The sequence below is a fragment of the Tursiops truncatus genome, chromosome 10 (genome assembly GCF_011762595.2).
Source record: "Tursiops truncatus isolate mTurTru1 chromosome 10, mTurTru1.mat.Y, whole genome shotgun sequence".
NCBI lineage: Eukaryota > Metazoa > Chordata > Mammalia > Artiodactyla > Delphinidae > Tursiops > Tursiops truncatus.
The window spans coordinates 90,127,296-90,151,679 of NC_047043.1; the positions used below are offsets into that span (position 1 = coordinate 90,127,296).

Sequence of the window (24,384 nt, forward strand, 5' to 3'; positions counted from 1 at the left end):
CCGATTTTTTTTGACAAAACACACTGACTGTTGAGAGCTTCCAGGGTGAAGTGTGGTGACTCATCTCATGCAGGAGCAGCATGCGGATGCCAACAGAGCATCAGCATCTTCCCTGACACACTGGCTTTGGCACAGACAGAGCGGGGCTGATGCCTCTGAAAAAACAGCTCAGCTCTTCAGTCAAGTCCAATTCAGCTAGGTTGCTTCTGGATCGACCACTGAGTCTGATCCTGATTTATTTCTCTGGAAAAGGCCCCTCCTATATGGAGGGCATGCCTTCTAGTCTCTTCCTGTTCCAACCCACGCCACTCCCAGTGGGCAAATTAGTCCTCCAAGCACAGCTTCTCTTAGGTCTGAAACCCACAACTGTTTCTTTACAACCCACGGAAGAAACCCCCAGTCTCACTGTCAAGAGATGCAAGATTCCCAACACTCCGACCCAAGCTTCCAGGCCTTATCTTCTGCAAGCCTATCCTAAGTTATAGGCTTTTGGATGTCTCCAGGACACCCCACAGGGCTTTCCCCCAATCCGTTTCGGCCCTGAACAACCCCTCCCTCTGATGGAGGGTAAGAGCATTTGCTTAACTGGCCTAAATCAACGGCCTTCTGCTAGTTATATTTTCAGGAGCCTCATATAGATGATAAACCTCCTCAGGTATCAGACTGTGTATCATACCTCTTTTCATCTCCAGGACACCTAACATACTTCCTGACACACAGTGAAGGGACTCAGCTAATAGTCTCCATTTGGCTGATACACCTCTTGGAAAGCATCTCCTGTCTAGAGCATTTCACGATAAAACTGTACAATCATTCCAGGTTTTTTTGTACCCAGTATTCCAACATAAGTCCAAAGTATAAATTTTCATAAAACATAAAAGAGAGAGAAAACTGAGTTTAACATCACAGTCCTAAGTATCTCTAATTAAGCTTGTTCTACCATGTGTTTGAACTATGTGCCTAAGAACAGACCAAATACTGTCTTGGCTGTGAAGTGGTTGAGAAACACCACCTATGCAGACAGATAGACTCGGATAGGAGTCCTGGCCCTGCAACTGTGTGACCTTGGGCAAGTCACACACTAATCTGCCAATCCATTTCTCACCCACCAGATCAGGATTAGAAAAGAAATGTGGAGAGGATTAAACGGAGAAACGCATGCAAAGCGCTTATGGCAGGGCCCGTGACGTGGTAAACAGTTAATGCATGGTAGCTGTCACCCTTATCAAAGGGAAGAAGTCGAGGAAAAGTCTGGGCTGCTGAGCTCTGTCCCAGTCCCCCTCTGTTCCCCTGACCCAGTTTCAGACCATTTCCTGGGAGCCAAGTTCTGGACACACGGAAGATGGACAGCATGGGATCCCTGCCTTTTGGGGGAGACCGCCCTCCCCGCCTCCCAAACCCTCGTCCCCAGCCCGGGGGACCCAGCCGCTGGGAGAAGCGCCGCTACTGGGTCCCTGGCCGGCGGCCCGATGCGCGGCCGCTTCCGGCGCGGCCCCGCCAGCTCCACAGCGCCCGCCCGCCTCCCCGGCCCCGCCGTGCCCCTCACGGCTCGGGCCTCTCCCCCTCCCGCCGCCAGGGACCGGCCCTGGACGGTTACCGGGCAGAAGCGGCAAGTGATTGCCCATGTTGTTCCCAGCGTCCTGCGGATCTCCCTCGCCGGCCATGTCTGTTTACCCGCAGAGGAGCTTGGGACAGGGCGGCGGCCGAGCCGCCGGGGGAGGGTCCTCGCCGCGCCGCCGCCGTCGCGCCCGGGGCCACAGCGCCCTCTGGCGGCGCCCGCGGTGCGGATCGCGCGCCGGCCCGCCCGGAAAGGCGCAGCGGGCGAGAGGGCCGTCGCCACGGGGGCCGAGTGCTGTGTCCGCTGCTCTTGGTGACTTGGTGCCCACCTCGCTCGGTGAGAGCCGTCGCCTGTTCCCGCCCCTGGCACGACATTTTACACGTGGAGAAACAGGCTCAGATTCTTTAGTCTCCACCTCGCTCTTAACGAGGGGGCCGGGGAGCAAATAGAAACCCAATTATACAGCATTAGCTCCAATTTTTAAAATAAAAACCGTATACATGGAGACTGGGCCAATGCATCAATTATTCCAAGGCCGGTTGGGTTGTAGCTGATTTTCTTTTCAACAGTCTTAAGTAGTTTACATATATAATTAACATGTATTGGTCAGAAACAAATACCAGAAATGATGATAACACAGAATACAAAAAGGCCTATGATTGGCAAGTGAGATTGTCAGAATATAAAACAGCTTACTCATTATTACTTTAACAAAAATGAGTCATTATATGGCCAAAAAAGAAAAAATACTGCAGAATGCAAAAAGATACATAATTCTGTTGACTGGTAAGGTTCCTGTTTTGGAGGATGGAGAAAAGTTTCCTTAGTATATTTTCAAGTCATCTTTTCAGCGAAGGAGGAAACTGACAACTCCGTATATGCCATAAAACACCTAAACATGGTGGGGAGGAGAGGGGTGAGAGGACTGCTCTGAAGAAAACAATAGTGAATGCGGTATTTTAAAATATGTTTGTTCCAAAAGTTTGCTCGCTGAAAAGTTAAAAGCCGAAAGAAAACCTCGGGAGAGAGGCTGATGAATCCATTCAGAGTCACTCGGCCTTCTGTCCCTGAACACACTCTCGGGCCTTGGTCAAGTCATTTGTGGCCTCAGTTTACCCATTTGCAAAATGAGAATGGGTCAAACAGCATCTCAGATTTGTTCTAATTAACAATGGCTGCAGTATTAATGATAGCATTGCCTTTTATGGTTATATATAACAATTACAGATTATAGGTTAATAACAATTACATAGGATACATTATTGTGATGGGTTAGTAGAATTAAGATGGTCACTATAGACAGGTGAAGGATGAGAGAAAGGAGAATGCAGGAGAGGGAGAGAGAACAATGAGAGAAAGGTTGGGCTGTGTGTGTGTGTGTGTGTGTGTGTGTGTGTGTGTGTGTGTGTGTGAGAGAGAGAGAGAGAGAGAGAGAGAGACAGAGAGACAGAGAGAATGGTGATAGCAAGTACACATATATATATATATATATACACATTAGCAGTCTTACTATGGTTTATAGAATTGCAAAGAACTGTGCTTACCTGCAGCAGAAGTTTCTTTACATAGCAAACATCTGGCCCCTAAACAAGGAAGCTCTGACCTTCCCGGGTCCTCTCCAGAGGTGGTACCAGCACTGTGCCCTGCACCCCGGGTCAACCAAGAACTCTGTGGGCAAGAAAGGACAGCTGTGAGCCTGGCGGGGTCAGCAGATGTGGCTGGAAAAGCACTCGCTCCTCTTTCTTCCTTTGTGCTCAGCCCCAGGGTCACTGAAGCTACCATCTGTGTACCTTTCACTCCCCATTCACCTCCTTTTCCTCGCCTCCATTCACATTCACCATCTGCTCCCGCCTTCATTTCATTACCCTCCCCCCTTCGCTGGAGTCTACCCAGTCTTCCATAGCTTTGTCTTTCAATAGGGGTAACAACAAATGATCACTGAACAAAAACATCTCAGCAAGCAGGTTTCTTGGATTAAGCCCTGGTTATTAAAACCAGAAAGGAAAACATGATCATTCACCATTTAATTTTAATTGGGTAACTTTATCCTGAAATAAGGCATCACACTGAGTGGCTTACATTGCTTCTTGTTCGTATGAAATGTATTCATTGATAAGGAGCTCTGCAAACCAGTGGGAAAGGAAACTTATAATTTCATAGATCTTTGTCTTATAGTTCGAGAATTAACTTTAATAGGATATAATTAAGGCTGATATTAGATGAGAGAAAATGCGAATCAAAAAAGCCCCACTGCACTTTTAATTTCTGGCTTCTACACTATGTTAGCAGCAAGGGATACACATACTGGGAAGAGACATTTTGGGCTCCCTTCTGGCTTTTGTATTATCTGCAAATAGATTTTTAATGTGTTAAAGAAAACTACCGCCTTGGTCTAAGCAGCCAATGATCTCTTGCCTGGATTACTGCAAGAGCTTCAGTGATGGTGTTCTGGCTTCCACCTTTGGTGCCCACAGCTCATTCTCAACAAAGGAGCCAGAGTCAGACCACGTGACCACCCCGCTCAGAGCCCCTCCTTCCCTCCCTACCTCACTGTAAGCCACCTCCTCCCAGTGGCCTCCACATCCTGCTCTGACCTCCCTTCACTACCGTCCAGGCTCTCCCACTGCTCTGGCCCCTCTGTTACACAACCAGGCAGGGGCTGCTCCCACCTCAGGGCCTTTGCACTGGCTATTCCCTTTGTCTGGAATGTTCTGCCCCCGTGTGGGCGTGTGATTTGCTGCCTTACATCTTCCAGGTCTTTGATGCAATGTCCCCCCTTAGGGAGTCTTTCCCAGATTACCCAATATCTAACTGCAACCCCACCCCAGTCTCATCACCCTCTATCCTCCTCTGTTTTATTTTCTTTCAGAGCACTGATCACCTTCTAAAATACTGTGAAGCTTACTTTTTAAAAATATCCACCTTCTAAAATACTGTGAAGCTTACTTTTTAAAAATATTTAAAAATAAGCTTTTTTAAAAAAAGCTTACTTTTTAAAAAAAAATATCCTTACTTTTTAAAAATACTCCAAGAATGTAAACTCAGTGGGGGAAGTCAGAGATCTATGCCCCTTGTGTCTACTCCTGTGTCCCAAGGGCCTGTCACTTAATAAATGCTCAAAAAAATGTTTATAGAATGAAGGAATGAATGAATTGCACAGTTATGGGAGACATTGCTGATTGACCCGACACCAATTCCGCTCTTCTTCCTGGCCAAGAACCCTCATTTTGTTTGGGGCAACGGTGTGCCCAGCCCCCCAGAGTCACATTTGCTCTAAGCCCGTCACAGCCCACTCCCCTTCCCTGTGATTTTTTGCAGTTCGTGGCAGCCAGGAGACACAGTTCTTCTGGCTGATGTAACACAGAGAAAGTCGGCTTGGCAGCCATGGGGAACAGCGAGAACGGAAAGTTTTTCCTTCATGATTAAAGGAAGAGATTTCGTTCCTCCTCACTCCTGCAGGGATGAAGATTAAGCTCCATATTGGTTTGCCCAATAAAAGCAGCCAAGCCAGTCCAAACAGCCAAAAAGAGCTTTCAAAGGAAATCATGAACTTCAGAAAAATCAAAGCTAGGTTTACTTGTACTTATAATATTATCATTTTTAAATGAAGGGATTAATTCATTAATTTTGGAACTCTGTAAATCTTCTGACTCTCTACCTTTGTGTGCAAAAGCACATGTAAGTGACAGCTTTACCTCGTCCCCAGAGCCCTTTCCCAGTCTTCCAGTGTGACACTTCTGTCTACCACTCTTAAGACAGAGGTCAAAAACTGGTGACCCCCAAGAGAGAATTCGAAGGAAGTGTTTGGTCTTTGTGGTATTTTGAGTTTTTGAATGAACTGACAACATTTAGACATTGAAGGATACACATACAAATATTGATTTCCTTTTGAAAATGGGAACATTTGGCAACTGTCGTTTAGATTCATGTGTGGGAACAATTGCCTTGAAGAAACTGGCAGCTGCCCTTTTAGATGGGGTGGCCCTGCCTGGATCCGCTCGGCATTGTGTTTGCCACCTGTCGTATGGGCACGTATAGGGAGAGTGACACCAACCCTAACTGGTCCATGGCAGCCGTGGTGTGTGTCTAGTGGACCAGAGCACCCACTGCCCCATTCCCCTCTCCAAAGTGTGCCAGTTTGGACAATGAATTATATGCTCCTGAGGAGCTTGGAGCACAGTGCCGGGTCTATGCAGTCTTCAACCACCACTGTGGAGGATTCCAAGTCATGTTTAGCACTCCTTGACAAGAAAGGGTTGGAGTTAGGGATCTTCAATTCTTTGTAGCTCTGCAACATTTTCATGAAGTAGTGCTGTGACTAACTTAAGAGAAAAATCTTTGGAATTAAAATGCTGTTAAGTCTCATGTTCCTAATTTCCAGAAACCATAGCTAGTTTTCAAAACTTGCCCAAGTGGAGAGATCTTTTTAATTGGGGGGGGGGGCGGGCAACCTGAATATCAGGAAAAGTAATATTCTATCGGGGCAATGCATCTCTTCTTTACTTCTCACCTTCAAGCGCTGGGTCTGGAAGCCATTGTCACGGGATGTACATTTTGGCATCTATTATCCTGTAAATCCCAGAGTTAAAAGGGAATGAAAGACGGATCTTGGCTGTTTATGCAGCCCTGGAGGGGAGAGAGCAGGCAGAAAACCAGATGTAGAAGGATATTTCATGGCCCCTTCAAAATGCTGACAATTTTATTAACTGCTCACTTTCATATTTCAGTAATGTGGTGAATCATTTGGGATTCGAAAAAATACCTTTATATACATCTTTGACTGCTACGGTAATATTTTCAGATACACCAGAGCCTATTCAAGTCCAAGCAGGTTGGATTATTTGCAAAAATGATTATTTGTGATGATACTTAATGCTGCAATTTACTGAGACTTCCTGCCATCCCATCCATCTCTGACCTGACAGGTAAAAGAGGGAAGATTGTGCAAGGCAGTAAAGTGTTGGGCAATTTATGGTTTTAAACTTGTATACTGTTTTCGTGACTCATCCAGGAGCTTTTCCTGACACCACGTGCTGTTTCCACTGCAGTTAACGGCGTCCAGAGTATCACAGGGAGATGAACGCAAAGCAAGGAGCGCAGAGTCCTGGGTTCTAGTCACTACCTTGTTTCCAGCTGTGGTCTTGGCTGGGTCATTTCAGTGTCTCCCCCCCGCTGGCCTTTTAGTCTTAGTCTTGCATGTAACGGTTTACAATGGCCAGGATGTGTGAAGTTTTGCAATTAGAACAAAATCTCAGTGGATTAACACAAGTTTTTCTTTTTCTTTTTTTCTCCCAAATCAGGTCTGTTCTGGGTTTGGTGATTCTCTGAGACGGATCCCCAGTCTAGTCTGCTTCTTCAGCCTTGTGCCATCTCTTTATAGGTATATACGTCTATAATCACAGGTTGCCATGGTATACAAAAAGGCCTGAAGAATTCAGCACTGCCTCCTAAATGTTCCCGCCTGCTGGTGACACCTGTCCCCTCCACGCATATTGCACTGGCTGAAGTGAATCCAAGCCTGACTTCAAAATACTCTGTACTTTGGTTGCACCAGTAACATCTGCCACAGGGTGGAACCAACTCAGAGTTTTTCCTGTGTGTCTGTGGGTGTGTGTATGCATACATGAATGTACATATGTGTACAAACATATATGCACATATACACACATATATTCAGATATATACCCATATATGTTTCAGAATACTTTGCCCAGATAAAATTTACACGGATGCATAAATAAATAAATAAACAAATGAAAGTGGAACGCTTGAGGTCGATGCTTTTAGCTCTCATCACACTTCTACACTTAAGGGGCACCATGGTTCGACAATCCATGGACAGTTCTAAAACGCTGTGATGTGACCCAAGGCCAGGAATTGAGTAACTCCATAAGCTACTAGCTCAAAAATGAGAGACCAGCACGATGACCAGTGCAGACGTAATGAGAATAAACTAGCTCATAACATCTGCGCTATATGAAAAGTCAAGCAACTCAAGAGGGAGATGAGAAGAGAGAAAGGAAAAACCGCTCCGATTAGGGTCTGAATAAATATGATTCCAATGGCGTGAAGAGGATTTGGGTCCCCAAATTCTAGTAAATGCATTCTTACCTACCACTGACTTTAGTTTACCTTTCACGTCAAGAAGAGGCAGAAAAATTTAGATCCTTGGTGTTAACTGGGAAAGGTATGTCATGTGAAGTTATTAATGGATGCATGAGAAATGTGGCTTTCAATGAAAGAAAAATAGAAAGTTGGATAAAACAGTCTAATAATGTGTTCGGTAGAGAAACTAACTGGAAAACCAAGTAGACAGAAAAAGGCTTAGATGATGTGTAAGCCAGCTCCAGAGCTGAGAACAGAACCTGGACGTGTTCAGAGACAAAAATCGTTCTAAGGCTCCAGACTCTGAATTACTTGGCTCTTCTTCAACTCAGATTAATAAGCATGTTCACTGCTTGTGTGCTGTGTGCGAGGTGATGTTACAGGAACCAGGGAAACTGACAGCGCGGGGAAACACACAGGAGTGGCTGTGTGCGAGGTGATGTTACAGGAACCAGGGAAACTGACAGCGCGAGAAAACACACAGGAGTGCCTGTCCTCGGGGAGCTTACATCCTACTGGGAAAATGAGGATAATGAGTTAGTTAGAGAAAAAAGATGACTGAAATGTAGTCTCTGCCCTAGGCTGGGTTGTAGTGTGAAGGTGAGGGGCGGGGGAAGCAGCATATAAACAACCTAACAAAGTACCCAGAGCAGCGGCCACATTATACGTTGCTTTTTTTTGTCAAAAGACACTGTATGTAAACCATGACGGTTGCTGGAAGGAGCAGACGCATTTCTATAAGGAGTTCAGGGACCTTCTAAGAGGAGAGGGTCCTCACCACTCTTATGAAACCACTGGACTCGGCACTGACAACACGAAGAAGCTTCTCCTTCAATTGTCCACATTTCAGTGATGACATCAGACCGCTGCACGTGGCTACAGCAACCAGCAGTCGGTAGGCCTTATAGTGTAAGCATGTTAGATCGGCAAGCACTGAAGGGATGTATCACTCGCTCAATTTCCTTCATAAAAATTACTTACAGACTTAATGTTAGCCATCTGAGAGCTTAATAAAAACGAAGGACCCAAGAAGAGGGATCTTATTATGTAAAAGGATTCACCTTCAGCCCTTACATCTAGAAATTTATCCCATGGAAATAATTCACAGAGCAGACAAAAATTTACACACAAAGATGTTCGAAACAGCATTATTTAAAACATGCAAGGTGGAAACCAAGTCAATGTCCAATATATTCTGAGTCATTTGATCTCTTCCTTACAAATTGTTTCTCTGCTTGAATGAGTCAGCATCAGTTTCTTTTTTTTACTGAAATTCCTGACTGGTAATATATGGAACGAAATGGACAAACAAAATAATACACAACCAAAATAAAGAAATATTCTGACATAGTGGTTGCCTCTGGGTACTGGGATTCCTCCCTCCTCCCACTGGCTTCTAAAACCTTTCTAGTTTTCCAAGATGTCATCATTACAATAATTTATGAGTAAACATAACTGTAAGTACTGTCATAATTTAAAAAAAATTAAAAGGTGTATTTTTTTTTCCCAAAGGGATCACAATAGTAGTTGAAATAAGACACACATAAGTGAGAGCACAGGCCACAATGTGACAAGTGCTATCTAGAAGAACTTCCTGCCGTGGGAGAGTAGTGTATAAAGAATTACTTTACTAGATGGAGTCATACACTGGCCTCGAGGTTCATTGCTATCCAAACAGAAACATATAAAATCCACCTGAGTGGACCAAGTCTTGGGCCCAGCATCATGCTCTTGAGATTGGCCTTGTTTTATTATGAGCTTCCTGTGTGCTTGGGCCTCCTGGCAGCCTGACAGAGCACCTCCTCTAACTTAGAAGACTTAGTTCTGGTTCTGCTACTTGCAGACCAGCAAAAACACATGTTAAATGGTTACTCTGATCCAAAATTGATACGCATGCTATCCTTTCATTGAATCTACAGCAATCTTGAGAGGCAGGTGCTATCATCCCTATTTTTTATGATCACAAGTCACTTTCTCCCATTGAAGTGGGAGGTTCAGGCTGAATAATCTTCTAGGTCCCAATCAGCTTTCATTTTCTATGACTTGGTGAACTCAGATCTTAGCTCACAGTGTGTTCCTTAACCTTTATCCTATCCGCTTGGTCCTCACCTCTCCACTGCCTAGATCTACCTCCAGATTTGTCCTTTAACTATAGATATGGAGCACTATTCTTGCTTCTTTGGACACCCCTCAGCTTCCCCCAAGACAGATGACATGGAGAAGCAAGTCCATGGGGCGGGAAGATGAAGAATGCATGTAGGTTTCTCTAGACTAGTAAAATTAGGTGTGGCCTTGACTCCACTGCAGGCTGCAGGGGTTTTCCTGGCTGGATGGTAAATGCATCCCAGGATGAAAGTCTTTTCTTTGGAGACAGTAGACACAAGCACATAGAGATTTTCATTTTGATGCACAAGAAGGACTATTTATTAATGAAGTTTAAAAATAAGGGTAACTAAAACTTGGTTTTCATAAACTAAAATTGGGGTATTATTAGACTTTGCTAAAGACTTTCATTTTCTGTTCTATCAAGAAGTCTGGAAACCACCCAATGCTTTGGCAGTACGGCAAGTATGGCAGCATGAGAACGTGGAAGCATGAGGTGAAGGGGCTCCCAGCACTTTCTGGAAGGGTTCTGGATTACATGGACTGCGTCTGTGCTGTCTCAGTCGGTCTTGGTCCTGGACTGTTGCTCTCATTGTTTCATGAATTGATGTAATTGAGAAATTATTTGGGGATTTGCCCTTGCTGATTGATCATTATGTTGGCTGACTGAAGCATTTTCAGAGATGTGATTGTTACTGTGTTCACTCCATCATCTAGCCATCTTGGAGTTCTTTTGTTCTAGAAAGCCAGAACACATAGGATGGACAGAGGTAGGGCTTTTGCACTGCTGTAATAAGTCAAGAGCTAAGAAGTCAGAGAGCCAGTGATTTACAGTCCAGCTTGATGTCTTTTGTGCTTTATCACATGGCTATTGTACTCTCAGCAGGAGTCTCTCTGTGGTGGCTAAGATGCGTGGGCAGCCACCACATTCCAATCAAGCAAAGTGGCTGTTCTGCTTTAAATATATGTCAGGCCTGCCCCTGGAAAAGCAGAGCATCCTGGGATTAGCCAGGCCCTCAGCACAAGCTCTCACTGTGCCAGGCTTGGGCTTAAAAGAACAGAGTGGTGAAGCTCTTGTTATTCTGAAATAGTCAAGTGTAAATCTTGCTGATGATGGTTTGGCCCAATGCCTTGGGCAGAGATGTAATCAATGAATTTGAAAAGCCATAAGCCTTTTCCTGAAAAAGTATTTCCCACCTCACTCAGCTCAAGGGTCCCTTCATCCAAAAATCTTTCCTGATCGCTCCAAGCAACTATGGCATTTGCCACTTTATTATGAAATTTTATTTTTATCTGTCCCATTATCTGTGGAGTGTCTGCTGAGGACAGAGACCATGCCTCACTCATCTCTGTATGCTCCGTGAATAGCCCAGTGCTGGGATGGGGTTGATAAACAATTGTTGGACCAAATTCAACTTGAAAAAGAACGTGACAGACAGAAAAGTCCAGCCTCTGTCTATCCTGTCATAGTATGTGCTGTTAGAGGGATGGCTTACAGAGAGAACCCAATGCCACTTGCAGCAACATGGACGGACCTAGAGATTATTATACTAAGTGAAGTTAAGTCACACAGAGAAAGACAAATACCACATGATAGCATTTATATGTAGAATCTAAAAAAAAATGAATCAAATGAACTAACTGACAAAACAGAAATGGACCCACAGACATAGAAAACAAACTTCTGATTACCAAAGGGGAGAGGGGCAGAGGAATAAATTAGCAGTCTGGGATTAACATATACACACTACTGTATATAAAATAGATAACCAACAAGGACCTACTGTATAGCACAGGGAACTCTACTCAATATGCTGTAATGACCTATAAGGGAAAAGAATTTGAAAAAGGGTGTATATATATATACACACACACACACACATATACATATATGTATAACTGAATCACTTTGCTGCACACGTGAAGCTAACACAACACTGTAAATCAAATATACGTCAATAAAAAAAAGGTAGTATAGGCCTCCAGGCCCCAAGTTAGGACAAAAGAAAGGGGAAACACATGGAAGATAATGATTGTAATAATCTACCTTAGCTGAACGCTTTCTACCTGCCAAGCCCTGGGAGAGAGCTTCCATCCATTATTTCAGTTAATTCTCCCAATAGCCCCAAATGTAGGCATTTTTAAGCCCACTAGAAGGGAACCAGAGAGGTTAGGTTTGGTTATTAAGCCTACACAGCATGGAAGCAGCAGAGCTGGTAATTCAAATTCACACCAGTTTGTCTCCAAAAAGAACTTAGTTACTCTAGTTGAAGACCACGAGAGGCATGGTCTGACCACAGGTGGGACACACCCTGTGGGACAAGGGGCAGAGCAGGAGGGAGGCGGGTGTGGTGGAAGCCCTGGCAAATATGAGGGACATGCAGCCCTTAGAAACAGGAGCAAAGGAAGAATGTTGGGGGGAGGGTTGCGGCATATGCTGGGTGCAATAATGAGCCTCCAAAGAGCTCCGCAACCCAAGCCCTGGAACCTGTGACTATGTTACCTTATGCGGCAAAAGGGACTTTGCAGATGTGTGAAACTAAGAATCTTGAGATGGAAAATTACCGTAGACTGTTGGGGTGGCTCAGTATCATCACTAGACAAGAAGGATGCAGGAGGGTCAGAGTCAGAGAAGGAGATGTGATGCAGAAGCAGAGGTGCGGTGAGGAGGGACCACGAGCCAATGAACTCAGCGGCCTCTAGAAGCTGGAAAAGGCGAGGAAACAGAGCCTCCCCAGGGCCTCCAGGAGACGCACAGCCAACACCTTGATTTCAGCTCGCTGAGACTGATTTTGGACCTCTGACCTCCAGAACAATAAGACGATAAATTTGTGTCCTTTGAGGCACCGAGTTTGTGGCACTTTATTACAGTGGTGAAAGGAAACTAATGCAGGGCAGAATGGTGAAGATACAGAGGTCCTGAAATGGAGACAAGATTTCTGAGGGCAGGTTGGTTTGGGGTGGGGATGGAGCCGTGTGTGGCTGGGCCAGTGTGTTCAAGGTAAGCCTGGGGTGCTTGTTAAATGCAGATCCCTGGGCCCCGCCTGAGAACCTCCCGATCGGACCGCCCATGCAGTGCCCCCCACAACCTGTGTGTGTTGCTGTGACAGAGGGTGCCTCAAGCTCGAGCCTACCCAGACAGATAAAAACAAATGAAAGCAGCTGACACGACAATATTGCTTTGCAATGGCCTTTGTGGAGAGGAAAATTCCGAGCAGATCTAGGATAAAGAGGTTGCTCACTGCCCCCCACCAGCTGTGCTCATGGAGGTCAATTACCCCTTCATGACATCTTTTTTCAACGATGCCCATGTTCCAGTGAACTCCTAGGTGTTGAGGACACACGATGGTGAACAAAACCAGCAACTGCATCCTCCCCGAGAAGCTACATTCTGGTGGGAAAACCACAACAGACTTGGATTTTTTAGACATGCAAGCACATGTCACAAATGATGAATGCTGGAACAGAAAACTCCGGGGAGCTGTGAGCCTCTCACGGGAGGAGCTGGCCTGTCTGGGGAGGGAAGCCCCAAACCCCTTCCTTGGGAAGTGATCCCTGAAGCGTGCGCAAGGGCCAACTACGGGGGAGGGGGGGGGACACGGTGTCTGTGGGGTAGGGGACGGCATAGCGGGAAGAACATACGTAAAAGCCCTGAGGCAGGAGGGACCCGGCGGGCTGGAGGACAGGGCGTGAAGGTGAAGGTGGCTGAGGTGAGGCTGCAGGGAGAGCACACCCTGAGGACCACACTAAGAATTTTCCCCTTCCCCAGAGCAGGGAGTCACGCCATCAGGTTTGGCAATTAGCATTTGGCTGCCAGGTGGAGAATCTGACGGCGTGGGGAGGGGAGGGCGAGGAGATGTCTGAGAGCCAGAGGCTGCCCAGTGAGACTTGGCTCCCCCAACTAATTCCACAAGAGCGCCGCACAGATTCAGCTTTTAAAGGAAGTCAGATTTTTAGCTCACCCTACACTTCAGCCGGACAATAAATGAACAAGCGAGCTCTCACAGTTTCTCCAAATCTCAGCATGTGGACGCAGCGTCCACAACGAGGAAAGTGCAGTGGCTGTGTCTATAGGTGCTTCAACTGCATTCAGACAATTGTGTATAGGAAGGGAACAAACCGGACAGTTTTCCTATTGGTTATGGCTTTGGGAGCAGCGTGGGTCTAGGTTTCGATTGTAGAAAAGGCAAAGGACTGTTCTCACCCAAAGACAGTTACCATCTGCGAGAACAAAGTACAGAAATCAAAGCGACAGTCAGTAAAAGTAGCTTCAAGCACATGCGTAGAATCTGTGGTATTTTTCACCACAGTGACAAGGACGCCTGAAAGACCAGCTAAAAGAAGATAAGGACTTCAAAAAAAGGTAAAGAAGGAAAGATATTGATGTCACCTGCCATATTTTTATGAGCTAATATGACCAGAAAATACTGATGACTGTAACAGTTCCCTGGAGTCAGGAGACCTGTTATGAATTTTCCTGTCTCATTTACCACAATCCTGTACAGTTTTACAGTAAAGCCTCTATTTTTGGATTGGAGCATGAAGATAAAAATGAGTTAGATTGATCCGAATTGTTATCTGTTCTCCCTGGCACCTCCTGGCTGGATGACCTTGGGCAGGTTACTTAAACTCTCTTGCCTTTATTTTCTCATCGTTTCAGTAGGAATAGTGAGAGTGCTCATCCTAATGGGCTGATGTGAGATGAGGTGTGATGATGTGGTGAAGCTTTACCGCAAGCGGGTACACGGCAAACACGTGCTTAGCTTAGCTATTTTAACTACTAAAGGTTAGCTATTTTGAACTGCTACACATCTCAAGCCTAGATTCAAGCCCGTTGTTGTTCCCCACTCTTTGCCTTCGTGCTCTCATGATAAGTATTAAGCTCTCTGTCTCTCAGCTCCGACCCCCTTCTTCTCTATTTGCGGTGATGGGGCCCGACATGGCCCACCAGGCTCGGCTTGGACAGCCGCCGGTAGGGGGCGCTAGCGGGATACTGCGAGGCTGGAGCAGTTGGGCACCGAGCCTTCCTGCCTGCTTCTTGTTCCCAAGGCACCAAGCACTTCATTGCAACAGTGTGACTTTGCTCCCAGAGCAGCAATCAAATCCAGTTTGGAGCTTTTCCAGCACTCTTGCGTCCCGTCTCAGAGACCCAGCACCAGGTGGCTGTGCCTCTTCCTCAGAGACCCAAATTCCTGCTCAGCAGGCTGGGCGGGAGCCCCTTCTCAGGGTTTCTGAGTTTAATAGTGTCAACATTTCCCTGTGCTCCCCCGGTCCTGGGAGGCAGGTCGGGGCACCTCTTTCTGGCAGTTGCTACCTCCGCGAGACCTTGGTGTTTTCTTTCGGTCTGATATTCCGTTACAGAGATGGCAGTTTTGTATCTAGCTAATAATTCTTGTATTAAACTCTCTCCTTGCAAGCAACCGGGGGTGGTTTATGTCTCCTGACTGGACCCTGACGGAAGCACTCTTGTGGTGTCTTTTGATGAAAAGAACTTTTTTTTTTTTTTTTTTTTTTTGCGATATGCGGGCCTCTCACTGTTGTGGCCTCTCCCGTTGCGGAGCACAGGCTCCGGACGTGCAGGCTCAGCGGCCATGGCTCACGGGCCCAGCTGCTCTGCGGCATGTGGGATCGTCCCAGACCGGGACACGAACCCGGATCCCCTGCATCGGCAGGCGGACTCTCAACAACTGCGCCACCAGGGAAGCCCAGAACTTCTTACTTTGAATATAATCCAACTTATCAAAGAACTTGTACAATTCTTTTGTAAAAAGTCCAGAAGAAAAATGAGCAAAACATTTGAACATGTACTTTCCCAAAGACGATATCCGAACGCCCAACAAACATGAGAACTCGTTTGACTTTCTTAGTAATTTAGGAAAATGCAAATTAAAACTCTAGGGGACCTACGAGACTGATTACTATTAAATATACTAAGAATACCAAACCTTCATGAGGATGTGGAACAATGGGAACTCTCCAACATGACAGGCAGGAGTATAAATTGGTTGCAGCCACTCTGGCAAACGTTTTGGAAGCGCTTACAAAATGCTCACACGTGTGACCCAGCTATTACATCGCAGGGATGTCCCCGGTAGAGACGCATGTACAAGAACGTTCATAGAAATATTTTCGGGGACAAATCCCATCTGGAAGTAACACAAATATCCTCCAAACACAGAATGGATAAAGAAATTGAAGTCTATTTATATAGGGTGATACTATACAGTAACAGAAATTGGACGAACTATAGCTATATAGAACAAGAATAATTCTAGCAAAACTATTGTTGAGCAAAAGAAGACAGAAAACAAAAAATGTAATGTGATTCCATCGATATAAGTTCAAAAACTGAAAAAAAATATTTGGTGTTGGAAGTCAGGATAGTTGCCACCCTTGGGGCTGATGTGAGGCGTATGGATGGGGAGGAAAACACAGGGGTTTCTGTGTTGGTAATGTTCTATTTCTTGAGCCATGCCTTTTGATTTGGGAAGTGGGCTCTACTTCAGTAAAAGATTAAAATATTTACAACCTGAAGTTTCCCATCTTTACTGGGTATTTAGTTTGAAAAATTACCAGCTTCTCCCTTACCATGCTTTAGCTTGCTTTAGAGAGTCATCTCTATCTTGGGGTTCTTGGAATCCCCTGAAGATCTAGAAGACAAAACAAAGTTGCTCTAACCATTGCTTGTGGTGCCAGATATCGTGTACTAAGAGAACACTCCTTCAGAGCAGAGTTTTACTTGGTTTCAAATCTCCAAGATTGACTGCCCTGTCTGCCTCAAGTAAGTGCTCAGTAAATGTCTCTTGAATGGTTGCTGGGGGACTTCGGCCTGGAATGTCTCATTACTATTCTCACCACTCTAATACAGTACCTTGCATAAAAAAGGCATCCAAACAGATATATTGAGTGTAGAAAAATGAATTTTGAAAGCATGATTATAAACTACATGGTGCTCACTGAAAGATCAAATTCTTTTGAACTTTTCCATAAACTGTCACCAATTTCCTAGGTAATGTACGTCACCATCCAAATATATTTTTCTGCTTTGTTGTGGGTTTTTTTTCCCTGCCAAAGTTTTTAGACACCCAAGAAACTGTTATTTGATTTCCTATTTTCTAGAAGTCACGAGGTGACATTACAGAGGTGGCCCGTCCTGCTCAGACGCAGACCAGCTGGCTGACTGTCAGCCGTCCTTTGAGCTATGCTTGGCCTCAGGTTATTCATCTCTGTTTTTTAGTTTCTAATTTCAGAAAGTATCTTTTTTTTAACATCTTGATTGGAGGATAATTGCTTTACAATGGTGTGTTAGTTTCTGCTTTATAACAAAGTGAATCAGTTATACATATACATATGTTCCCATATCTCCTCCCTCTTGCGTCTCCCTCCCTCCCACCCTCCCTATCCCACCCCTCTAGGTGGTCACGAAGCACCGAGCTGATCTCCCTGGGCTATGCGGCTGCTTCCCACTAGCTATCTATTTTACATTTGGTAGTGTATATATGTCCATGCCACTCTCTCATTTTGTCACAGCTTACCCTTCCCCCTCCCCATATCCTCAAGTCCATTCTCTAGTAGGTCTGTGTCTTTATTCCTGTCTTACTCCTAGGTTCTTCATGACATTTTTTTTCTTAAATTCCATATATATGTGTTAGCATATGGTATTTGTCTTTCTCTTTCTGACTTACTTCACTCTGCAGGACAGACTCTAGGTCCATCCACCTCACTACAAATAGCTCAATTTCATTTCGTTTTATGGCTGAGTAATACTCCATTGTATATATGTGCCACATCTTCTTTATCCATTCATCCAGTGATGGGCACTTAGGTTGCTTCCATGTCCTGGCTATTGTAAATAGAGCTGCAATGAACATTTTGGTACATGACTCTTTTTGAATTATGGTTTTCTCAGGGTATATGCCCAGTAGTGGGATTGCTGGGTCGGATGGTAGTTCTATTTTTAGTTTTTTAAGGAACCTCCATACTGTTCTCCATAGTGGCTGTATCAATTTACATTCCCACCAACAGGGCAAGAGGGTTCCCTTTTCTCCACACCCTCTCCAGCATTTATTGTTTCTAGATTTTTTGATGATGGCCATTCTGACCGGTGTGAGATGATATCTCATTGTAGTTTTGATTTGCATTTCTCTAATGATTAATGATGTTAAGCATTCTTTCATGTGTTTGTTGGCAATCTGTATATCTTCTTTGGAGAAATGTCTATTTAGGTCTTCTGCCCATTTCTGGATTGGGTTGTTTGTTTTTTTGTTATTGAGCTGCATGAGCTGCTTGTAAATTTTGGACTTGTTAACGACAGAACATATGTGCTCTGCCAGTGACTATTCTTTCCTCCTGGCCAGGGCAGAGATTGCTAATCGATCACATAACACTCGTCCATTGAGCCCCAGTAGCCAAAGAATTCTTAGCATGGCATACCAGAGCCATACCAATCAATTGTAGTTGGCAACTATACAAAACCTAGTTATCAACCCTCACCTGAATGACATAAAGTCCTGTTCACTTCCAAAGTTCTATGGTTCCATGACCTATAAAAGGCAATATTCTCTGCAATGACTCCAAGGCACTGCATGATTTTAAAGTGCATTCAGAACAATCAAAGTAAGATAACATTTTATTACTCACAGTTTCAAAGTTAAGAGTATTTTGTGGCATTATCAATCATTGCAAATGGATAATCCACATACAGTACTCATTGAACGCAACTCGTCTTACATATGCATTTGACGTCTAGGATGAGATCTGAAACTAGCACAGGGACACCCATCAAGTATCAGAGTAGAATGCAGATACCCCAATTCTGAAATCCTCCCCAGTCCCTTAAGCATTAACAGTAAAATGAATTTTCCTAAAATGGTAGCACTTGACAGGTAAGCATTTTGGGTGGCTCTTCATTCAGAGAGTGAACTTAGAGGAATCAGGAATAAAGATCTGAGCAATCTGAGCAGAGGCTTGAGGTCTGACGTATCTGAATAACATCTTCAAATCAGGTTTCACATCAAATTCAAGTTTATCTAATGACTCTGGATGGACATCTACTGTTAAGTATATTAAGCTGAGTGTCTGGATAATCACTGTGTAATAACACGGCTCACACAGTGCTACCTGGATGAGAGGAGAGTGAGTGAGGAATTTGTGGTTTTCCCAAACACTGTGGTGATTAGAGTATCAAATCACTGGCGAGTAACGAGTGCTTTCCATTCCAGTCTTCTTGAAAAAGCTGTGTCCTCAGCCTAGAAGTGGAATGCCTTTTATTCATTCACCCAAGAGCTGGGATTACAAGTCCATTTTTTTCCCCTGTATCGGAGAACATGACTTCTGACCTCAAGAGACACAGTTCTCAGACTGACAAGGTAGTACATGGGCTGAAACTAAAACCACTTTTCATGATGCTTCAAGAGTCTTCACTCACAGAAAAGCATCATGTAGGTTCCAGTGTGCAGAGGGCATGAGCAAGTGCCTGGGGGTTGATGAATGGGGCCGAAATGCTGGCTCTGCCACTAGGATGCAGCCCTTAACCTCTGGAGTCCGTTTCCGTGTGTGTGATTCGAGGAATGAACTAGACACTCCTAAGGTTGCTTCCAGCTCTATCATTCTAAATGGTGATCATTAATGCTAGTTAAGGGATCAAACAAACTAGTGATGATATCCACACTTCCAGATAATTTAGGCCACAGTAGATTGTAGACCACGTTAAAGCAGAGATTCTGTTTATTATTTGGGGATGTGTCTGCCAGTCTCTAGTCAGCCTGAGCTGACAGCTCATGTGTCAGCTCGTACATCCAGCTGCCTCGCCTTCCACGGCTGTCCCCTCAAATCAGGGTCAGTTTCCTGGTTTGGGGAGCAAGACCTCAAAACGTGAGGTTTTGAGGTAGGCTGAGGCAATGCAGATTCTAAGACACTGTGATAAACGTTTACTCTCCAATCCTGCTTTCTTCTCATTGATGAGAACGTCTGCTGTAGCAGAAAGAGTATTTCAGGTTTTGTTTTGGAGCAGTTCCTGATCCTTTGAGCCTCAGTTTAGTTCCCTGCAGGTGAAGGAGGCGGCCTGGGAGATCGTGACGGTCCCCTTCTGTTCTATCATTTCACACGTATCTGGATGCTACTTTTGGCTTCCAAGTTCCTCAGACCCAGACTCATTCCGTTTATGATGCAGAGCTACATGATAGAGGCTAGCTGCCTCAGAAGGTCCTTTTACTATTTGTACCGGGTGTACCCACTGCAACTGGCTTAGCCTGAGTGGCATTTGTTATGAGTTATCAAGTGTGTTTTTAGACCATTCAATGGTTTTCCTAGGGGTGCTGAAAAATCACTCTAGCTGAATATACTGGTGTATGTACATATACATACACATATATGTACACACACACACACACACATTTCAAAGGAATTCTTTAGAGACCCAGGTCAAAACGTCTAAAAGTGAGGATCCTGATGAGTTTGAGGCCAGGTCAAATGACCCTCACGAGTCCTCTCCCAGGAGGTCCTGGTTTTCCCACCCAATGAGCTATGGAAAGTACCAAACTCCTGACTAGTACTTAGATTCTTTGGGCATACTTGTTAGTTTTCTATTGCTGCCACAATAAATCACTACAAACGTGGCAGCTTAAACAATACAGGTTTATTATTTTACAGCTCTGTAAGTCAGAAGTCCACTTCGGGTCTGACTGGGCTGCATTCCTCTCCGGAAACTCCAGGGAAGGCTTGAACCTTGCCTTTCGCAGCTTCTGAAGGCGGCACGTGCTCCCTGGCCCCGGGCTCCCTTCCTCTGTCTTTAGAGCCACCAGTGACCTCTCTGACCCCCCTTCCATCATCACATCTCTCTTTCTGATCACAGTCAGGGAAGGTTCTCTGATTTTGAGGACTCGTGATTAGACGCAGCCTACCTGGATGATTCCTGTTAACCTCCCCAACTCAAGGTCCTTAACCTAATCACATTTGCAAAATACCTTTTTCCATGTAAGATAGCACAGTTTTGGGGATCAAACACAGACATCTTTAGGGGGCATAATTCCACCTCCCCCAATATACTCAGTGGAAGCCTTCAGGAAAGTCTGTTTTTTGCTCCCAAGGATGAGGTATGGGGGGAAATCCAAAGCCTCGAAGTGATTCTAAAAAACATGTACAGCCAACACGGCCTTGGAGACCATCTGGTGAAACCTCTCACTTTACTGGTGAGGAACCTGGGGCCAGACAGGGGCGTTACTTGCTCAAGGTCACACGATGATTACAGAAGAGGGGCTGTCGGTGGAATCCAGCTGTTCTGGCTCACAGCCTACCCTGTTTCCACTGCCCCCCTGTAGCCCTTCTGACGGGACTCTCATGGCAGACGAGCATTTTGTTTTTATAAAACCGTCGATGGGAGGCTTTGTTCTACTTGGAAGAAGAGTTTTGAGTGAGAACAGGAATTTGTTAAAAGGTTTGTTATGAAATGTCAAGATGGTTTGCCATTTTACAAAAATATCATTTTTAATCCCAAGTGACAAAATTACTCTGTTTCTAAAGAGAGATGGTATTTAAATAAAGGTCACAGAAAATCAGGGGGCAAATGCAGCATATGATGTATCAGAAATTTAAAGAGAAATTCAAAGAATCTGTGGAAACCTTAGAAATTTCACCATTCTCTCTTCTACTCTGGTGCACCCTGTCTTTAAGTTCCTGAATATACATAATCTTGCATCATTCCATCCAGCATCCCACCCATCCACCCATCCCTCATCCCCACCCTACAAGCTATCCACTGCATACTGACCATGTGCCTGGGGTGCTTGGGAAACAGTGGTGAAGAAGACAGAGGCCACACACTCCTAGGGCTGAGAGTAGTAAACAGCGGCGTCCCAAGGTGTGTTCTATGCCTCACTTGGTTACCAGACTCCTGGCTCCTACACATCTATAGACATAGAAGGAGCTGGACCCAGGACTCTGCATTTTAGCAAGCTTCCCAGGTGATTTTAATAAACATTAAGTTTTGGATCCTACTGTTGTAAATAACAATAATTCAGCTGGTAGAGCCCCACTTCCATACTCTCTCCAGGGTTCACTGGGATCCCCAGCAAGCGTTGAGCAGGCAGGAGGAGGAAGAAGGGCCAACCAGAGCACATCCCCTCCCCTAAAGATGAGCCAGACTTTACTACGGTGGTTAATTCCTCTGCACCCCATTTTCCTTTGGGAGGTTCTTGAACTTTCAGTAAACTGGATAATGCCCCAGAAGGATCTTCGGGAACCTACAAGATTGCTCTCTAAATTGAATGTACTAAACTGAACATGAAATCTGCACCGTGTCCACCTCAAATCCACGTGCAATTCAGTTATCTTTCCACCATTTCTTCTGCCGCTCAAGTAGGTTTGCATGATAAGAATATGTATGTCAGGAAACACTTGGCATTTGTCAGACGTCAAAGTACAAGTGTAGTACTATGATTGAAAATGAATGCTTCATATGACATGACTAAGTTCATGTCCAAGAAAGCGGAGCCCGAGCACTTTGCTTCCAATGCACTGACACCTACAAGCTCAGCGAGTTATGAAGTTCACAATGGTGGGGCTTAAGTCAGTTATCTAAACGTCACTTAATAACCCAGTGGAATCTGGCAAACATCCAAATGTGTATTTCCAGCTGTTCTTTGACTTGACTGTTGATTCTGAAAGGCACCAGCTTACTGCTAAAGACCGCAGCCTAAATAAGGGGGCTTTTAAAACGAATGCCACCCCACTGAAAAACGGATGCATGCTAGCAGTTTTACTGTCAGAAGCATGGCCTCAAAAACTGCAGTTTCTGAAACTACCGGGGATATATCCATACCACTTTGACTGAATTTCTTGAAAAATGTTAGTCTACTTAACTCAGAGAGAGTTTTCTAATTTGGTTGTTCATATAAGTGCTTTTCTTAAATTTCAGGTTTTATTATGAAGTATTTTTAGTTCAACTAAATTCACTGACAAATATTTGTTGAGTGTCTACTAAAAGCACTGCGGGTACAAGGGTGGTAAACCACAAAAGCAATCCCTAATCTTGTGAAATTTACTTCATTTTAAAAGCAATGCTGGAGGAAAAAGCAAATAAAAATAATAGGAAATTATAAAAAATAAATCTGAAAGAAATAATAAGGGGCTGAAGTAGAGAAGGATGAGGGTTGAGGGGGGCCCCCTTGAGTTTGGGTGGAAAATAAAAGCCTTCCCAGCTGTCATCACAGACCTGGACAATTTCTCAAGCTTTGTTTATGGGTAAGAACCTGATAGTTTCGTATCTATTAAACTTTTAATTGCCCTTCATTTCATAACAAATATTTTACAACAAGCATCTAGTTAATTTTCACTTTGAATTCTAGTTAATATTCATGGCATCAGAATTGGTATCTAATGATTGAAGGTAATGAGAAATCATGATATTGATATTTTTCAAATTTGTTGTTCATCTTTCAAAGCGAAATTTAGGCCAGGTGCACCAATACCCATTTGCCACCAGATGGCGCAGTTGACACTTACAGAGAGTGCATAGGGGGAAATTGGATCTCTCGCTCGCGCTTTCTCGCACACACACTCTTTCTACTTAATGAATAAAGAAACGAAAGCAGATGGGAAAAGAAAGGCATTAAAAATTGCTCAACTAAGTTTTTAAAAGTGGAAAAATTTCCCCTAACCTTGCCTGTGAAAATTAATAAGTGGGTCAGTAGCCCCTCCCAAGAGGTCTGACCCTACATACTGATGCTAATGATTTGAATTCATCAGTCCCCAAATCATATTTACCACTAGAATAACCTTATTCCCTCTCACCAAGACAAGAAAAAAAAGAAAGAAAGAAAGAAAGAAAGAAAAAGAAAAGAGAAACCAAGAAAATATTCTCTTGGTTATTTTTAAAGCCCCACACTTTAATGCGTTAGACCATGGTGAGAAATTTCTGCATTTTAAATCATCAACATTTTCATCTTCTGCTGTAAAGCAATTAGACTCCAATACAGGTGTTAAAAAAAAAAAAGGAAAGGAAATCCTGCTCTTCGTTCTTCAGCTAGCTCTCACGGTGAACACTTTTCTTGTATATTTTCATTCCTATAAAGAAATTTTAAGAACTCCTTGCGTTGGCTCTATAATTTAGCATCTGGATTTTCACATTATTCTCATAACCCCACTCCTTTGTACGGGCAACTTCTCACTCCCCCATCCACCTGCCCCAGCAACTAGCTTCAGAAACCTCAAGTACCCCATTGATTTTCTAAAATTCTTACCTTTGCTTTCAAAGGGTTTTTATTTCTATAGAACTAGAATGATTTCTTATGCCTACCCTTGGTCTGGACACACCTCAGATAAATTTCAATTTCATTCTGCTCTGCATTACAGCCAATATCTTCATCTTCACATTCTGCTACCTGATTTTCCTCACAGTATGGAGCCTTAATGGAAATGAGAGCAGGTCAGAGTCACCTTGTTTTAGTCATGTTTCCTTGTTTTAGGTGAAAACACTTCATACTTTTTATTTGTCTTGTAGGCGCTACGTGACTGGCATAAAATCAGGGATCTGGGCCACTAGTACTGACTTCCACACATTAACCGTGTGACCTTGTCTGTGACCTCTTTGAGCCTCAGAGTCCTCTGTAAAATGAGAGCCT

The 24,384-nt window shown here is 44.3% G+C and overlaps 1 protein-coding gene across 3 annotated transcripts in view; it reads right to left on the reverse strand.

Moving 5' to 3' along the window:
• Positions 1-24,384, reverse strand: part of CRBN (cereblon) — a 105,018-nt gene that overhangs the window by 24,556 nt on the left and 56,078 nt on the right. The window contains exon 2 of one of the 3 annotated variants that reach the window (XM_033865305.2): positions 3,103-3,226. In XM_033865305.2, coding sequence (XP_033721196.1) covers positions 3,103-3,226 — 124 coding nt within the window. Of the gene's footprint in view, positions 1-1,597; positions 1,746-3,102; positions 3,227-24,384 lie in introns of those variants that run through there. The other 2 variants (XM_019947462.2, XM_033865306.1) reach the window with 2 other exon arrangements.